Source organism: Austrofundulus limnaeus, unplaced genomic scaffold, assembly GCF_001266775.1.
Source record: "Austrofundulus limnaeus strain Quisiro unplaced genomic scaffold, Austrofundulus_limnaeus-1.0 Scaffold127, whole genome shotgun sequence".
Taxonomy (NCBI): Eukaryota; Metazoa; Chordata; class Actinopteri; order Cyprinodontiformes; family Rivulidae; genus Austrofundulus; species Austrofundulus limnaeus.
The window spans coordinates 1,388,582-1,394,694 of NW_013952529.1; the positions used below are offsets into that span (position 1 = coordinate 1,388,582).

Below are 6,113 nucleotides of genomic sequence, written 5' to 3' on the forward strand. Positions count from 1 at the left end.
GTGTGTGTGTGTGTGTGTGTGTGTGTGTGTGTGTGTGTGTGTGTGTGTGTGTGTGTATAAAATTTTTGGGAGGTGGGGCCAGACGAGAGTCACCTGCAACTCTGATTTATTACACTCATGTAACATTTTGGCAATTATTTAGGCAACATTTAGGCAACCCTTTAAATTGTGCCTATCTTAATCTAGTGTGTGTAAATATTTATAATTTACTATTTTTAGCTTTTTTATACTGCTTAGCTTTTCATACAAAACCAGATTTTATTGTACTTTAGTAAAACAACAATAAAAGTCTGTTATGAGCAGTGACATCAGTTATAGAGTTTGAAGAAAATGCAGAAAGTTATTTTTTAGGTTTAGATTAATGCTTGCAGCTTTTATAGAGGTTTTGAGACACATGAAACTGTTCTTGTTTTTAAAATAATCATGTTAGTGTAAAAGGATGCTATTTTAGCAAAAATAAGTCTGAACGTCATTTTAGCTTGTGGCTTTTTGTTGCTTTATGAATGAAAATTTTTGCACAACAGAAACACTTTCAATAAATGTCTCTACTGAAGGCAGAAGATGGTCCAGAAAAGCCTCCTGTGCAGAAAAGACCGTTTTTATCCACAGCTCAGCTTGGATTGGGAGTCATTTTTCCACAGCATCATGGAAAGGCAGTTATTTTCCCCGTCCAGTTCAGCATAGCATTAGGCTGCATGTAAGGTGATTACAGCTAATGGTAGTCATTTTGTTTGGACATAATGTGCTGCTGCTGGGTAATTGAAGGTGAGTGCAGCTGAGAGATAGCAATTTTTAACCTTTATGTTCTCAGGCAAGATTGAACCTGTGAGCTGCTTTTCAGTCCCATCTTGACTGCGTGCTTACATTGTACTGCTCCGTCAGCTGGGCTGATTCTACACAACAAATCTGTTACAGTGGCCCAAGAACAAACACAACAAAGACAGATTTCAGTTATCCATGTTGGTCAACGGTTGAAAGGTTCTCTGAGAAATGAGAAGTAAATAAAATGTGAATGTGTTGATTTCACTTCATTCATCCCTCCATCTCTTGATCTATAGCTCATAATGATGGCCAAAATTAAGACTATTGCACAACCAGAGGTTGCACTGACAGGTGTTCCTTAGACAGAATTTACTGTTCAACATGATGTCAAGCATAAATATTAAACATAAACATATTACTGTGAAGCAGTTTTAGTTACCACCTGAATAAGCAGCTGCATTTGCCCTTGTCTATTGATCAACAGCGAGTTTTTTCTCTTTAGCCAAATCATGAGAAAAGCCAGAACTAATTTATAGAGAAAAAAGTGTCAAAGTAGGTGAGCTGCCTAGGCATGATAGGTCACTAGCCTCTCCAATGCTAACACCAACTTATCCATGCTAGTTGCTAGCCTCTCTGATGCTAAAGCCAGCTTATTAATGCTAATCACTAGTCTCCCCAATGCTAATGCGAGCCTATCCATGCTAGTCGCTAGCCTTTCTGATGCTAATGCCAGCTTATCCGTGCTAGTCGCTAGCCTCTCCAATGCTAACGCGAGCCTATCTATGCTAGTCGCTAGCCTCTCCAATGCTAACAAAAATGAATAGTCTCCTTCTCGTTTGCCAACCCCGGCTTCTTAGTTAGTGGTGCTGGCCTATCATTAATCTGATTAATAGCTGGATTAGGAATAGATATAGCCTCCTGCTCAGTGGTGGCCAGTGGATTTTTCTCCGGGTGGGGGCTGCATCTCCAAAAGCAATCAAATATGTACTAAGTTGTATCACGCCAGTGTATTTATTAAATGAAAATAATAAAACAGCATTACAATGTCATGTAGTTTTTAATTTTAGTACATAAATTTTGCTCTTCTGTTACTGAGAAGCAAATTTCTTCATGACTGGTTAAAGTCAGGGATGTTTTAATAAGATTCTTCTCTATAGAGCATGGTCAGTGCAGTGAGATGTGATGTTGTACCTGAGGAAAGTCTGGATTCTCTTCAGTGTTGAAGCTCCTCTCAGGTTCAGCTGTGGTCAGAGGAGATGTGATGAGGATCTTCAGCAGAGTCACAGTCTCTGAAGGTGTCCTGCAGATTGTAATCCATGAAGAGCTTGTACAGAGCCACAGCACCACTGCAGCTCCTGAACTACATCAGAATTCTGGGTCCTGTTCAGCACTGGGTGAGCCTCCATGGTCTTCAGTGCACTTGTAGCAGCTGCCACTGCTCCTGCTACAAGGATGTAGCAACCGCTGGTTGTGCAATAGTCTTAATTTTGGCCCTCATACTGCACCATACTGATCTGCATTACCTTAATGTTCACCCCCTCACCACCTCCATACGACTCTGCTGCTTTTGTATTTTCTGTCTCGTGTCTGACTGCTCCGCTGCAGTCTGATGTGTTTTATATATTGAAGAGGTTTTTCATCTATACCACAGAGACTTCAGCTGTCCAGTAATAAAATAAAGCTGAAATTGACCTCATGCTTCACAGTGAAAGAAAGAAAGAAAGAAAGAAAGAAAGAAAGAAAGAAAGAAAGAAAGAAAGAAAGAAAGATCACGTTTGCATTTTCACACTTTACAAAGAACATCAGGTGCAACACTTTCTTCACGTTTTATTCCTTTATTGACCTAAAATGTAACTTCAGGACCATTTAGACTTGTAAAAAGCAAACAGTACAGTCCTGGAAACAGCTGTACAGTGCTATTCTGGTAGTTAAGAGTTAAATCATGAACACTAAGAAGCAAACTCATCCATAACTGAGTCTTAATAAAGCCGCAGGGTAAGAAGAAGGAACTTTATAACACACTGCCAAGCATGAAGGACCGCATTAAGATACACACTGACAGGAAAAATGGCCTTTATGTGCACACACCACCTCCTAACACACACTTCTTTCTCTCTAAACCAATTCCTCTCACTTACACTGTCAACACTCAGCAGTCAGGCACACTCAGCACTGCCTTATGCCTGGCTCACACACACACACACACACACACACACACACACACACACACACACACACACAGACACACACACACACACACATTTGTGCCTGTAGGGTCAATAAATCTCCCCATTAGCATTGAGATGTCTTCATCATAGTCAGTGTTGTGGAGCTACCGCTATGACTCCATTTCATGCCTGGCTTAATGCATATTTGACCTTGGTGAGCTTATCTCTCACACACACACACACACACACACACATAGCTCTGCATACACGCATGTATTAATCAGAAAACACAAGAACATTCATGCACATGGTCTAGTACAGCTATCTTTATGGGGACATTGCATTAACGTCCATTAATTTCTACAGCTTAGCCCTGACCCCTTACCCTGAACTAAATTCACACATTAGTCCTAAACATAACCCCCAACACACCAAAAACCTTTCCCTTCATGGGTACCAGGCGTTGATCCCAGTAAGTACCAGTTGGTCCCCACAAGTATGTGTGTATGCCTGGGAATACATGCTTTAGATCAGGGGTCACCAACCTAGCTGTTTGGGAAGGTTTTTTTTAATAATAGCTCAAAAGAGCACACGGGTGACTTTTGATTTCTTTTTTAGCATTTAGAGTGCTGCTCCTATGACAATCAGTCGATCAGTGCTGTTTTTAGAAGGCGTCCTGCGGGCGACTCAAAGTCCCGCGGGCATTGTATGTGTGACCCCTGTTTTAGATTAACTGGATTCTCTGCTTATTGGAACTTTATTTCTCTTAAAGAAACTGAAGCAGGACTGTGTACATTTAGAAAAGGTTGGAATTTATAAAACATTGTTATAACACACTGGTATAACACATTGGTATAATACACTGATATGTCACATTGTTATAACACTGGTATATCATATTGTTATAACACATTGTTAACACATTGTTGTAAGATGTTGTTACGACACATTAATATAACATTTTTATAACACATTGTTATAGCACAGTGGCAAATCACATTGTTTTAACACATTAATATAACACATTGGTGTAACACATTTTTATAACACATTGTTAACACATTAATATAACACACTGGTATAACACATTGTTAAAACATATTAATATAACACAATAGTATAACACACTGGTATAACACATTAATATAATACATTAATGTAACACATTAAAATAACACATTATTATGACACATTGTTATAACACATTGTTACAACACATTAATATAACACATTGTTACAACACATTGTTATAACACATTGTTATAACACATTAATATAACACATTGTTACAACACATTGTTATAACACATTGTTATAACACATTAATATAACACATTGTTACAACACATTGTTATAACACATTGTTATAACACATTGTTACAGCACATTGTTATAACACATTAATATAACACATTGTTATAACACATTAATATAACACATTGTTACAACACATTAATATAACACATTGTTACACACATTGTTATAACACATTGTTATAACACATTGTTATAACACATTAATATAACAGACTGGTATAACACATTGTTAACACATTGTTATAACACATTGTTATAACACATTAATATAACACACTGGTATATCACATTGGTATAATAGAAGCAAAATAGTTTGGTGAGAAATATCAAATAGTTTGTGTTTCAGTGAGCACAAATTTTGTTGAAACTTTCTGCTCTTTACTACACACATTTTCTTTATTTTAAGATTCTCTTCCCCTCATTTTTATTTCCTGTTTCTATGATTTATCTCTTGGGGCTTTTAAACTAGAAGATCTTTATCTTTGTTATTCTGTTTCTTGTTTTGTTTTGTTTGTTTGTGGTTTTCTTCCTGTCAGCTCCGTCTGAACCAGAAGCTGCGTTTTGATCCACATGACCGGCTCCCTCTTTGTCTTTTTGTGTGGATCGTCTAAATGAGTAAAGTGTCACGCTAACATGTCTTTGTTTCTTCATTAACAGACAGCAGCCAGCCCTCACTCGCCCAGCCCTCTCTCACCCTGCAGAGTTTTCCGTACGGTGGCTGTGAGTCTGTGGAGCTCTCCTACCAGAGTGGTACGTGCACACAGCTAAGGTCTCACAGCTCACTGAAACATTACAGGTCTTTAACTTAGCATGTAGCCTCCTACTCAGCAAGCTAACCTGCTAATTAATTACCTTATAATGTTTTGAATTTATTTATTTATTGGTTGGTAGTTTGTTCATTTCTGCTCAGTTTAGTATTTAAAAGTCATATACCCGTTTTGTGGTTTTGTTGTTCTGAAACATGAGTTCCCTTTAAGAGCTTTGATCTATATTTAAATATTATTAAAAAATCAGAATGAAATGAGTTATTGGGGGTTTCTGACCTTTTTGAGCAGAAAGTCGACACTGCAGTAGCTGAAAGTTTCCAACATTAACTCCAATAATGAACTCTGTGTGAATGTGTGCGTCTGTCTCTTCGGTGCATCTGTGAGCTTCTACATTTCAAACCTTCTGCTGCCTCAGCATTTTTTATCTTATTATCATTTTAATGACGCAGCGTTTTTAAATGTTGAGGATCATTAGGAGATAGGATAACATAAAATTAAAAGCAAAAAGGGATGAAGTGTCAAATTATTTCATGTTTTTGTCTGTTTGAAAGGCTGCTTTGACTCCGACTGGAAGGAAATCTTGGTTTTATATAAATGGTTTAAACGTTTTAAAGTCAGAAAACTTTCCTGGTGTTTCTTTCATCGTCTTTCGTCAGCGCTCACATCCTGAGTATTTCTACGACTTCACATCAGATAATCAGCAGGAAGAAAAAGGTTTGATGTGTTGATCTTGGAGATGTTTGTGTTCCTGCAGGTCAGTTCCAGGCCGGACAGTTCCAGCCCGCCATCCGAGTGGCTGACCTGCTGCAACACATCACACAGATGAAGTGTGGACAGGGATACGGCTTCAAGGAGGAGTATGAGGTGAATTCACACAAAGAGAGCAAACATTTATTAAACTGACATCAGTAGCTGTGTTTCCATTGCAAATGTGCGCAAAACTTTTTCGATATTCTGTTAATGTCGAAAAAACACAGTGTCACAACTGCAGTGTTTCCATTAAGTAAGAAATGTTATTAAAGTCACCTGAATACGTTTGTTCTCGTGATAAGTCATTACAAACATGGCAGCGATGGATGTAAACACATAGCATGTTGCTA

General features: G+C 38.0%; 1 protein-coding gene across 1 annotated transcript in view; it reads left to right on the forward strand.

Annotated features, from left to right (window-relative positions):
* ptprt (protein tyrosine phosphatase receptor type T) overlaps positions 1–6,113 on the forward strand; it is a gene marked incomplete in the record, with an annotated part of 388,491 nt that overhangs the window by 314,477 nt on the left and 67,901 nt on the right. Inside the window, 2 exon segments of the mRNA XM_014015350.1 lie at positions 4,904–4,996; positions 5,768–5,877. Coding sequence (XP_013870804.1) covers positions 4,904–4,996; positions 5,768–5,877 — 203 coding nt within the window.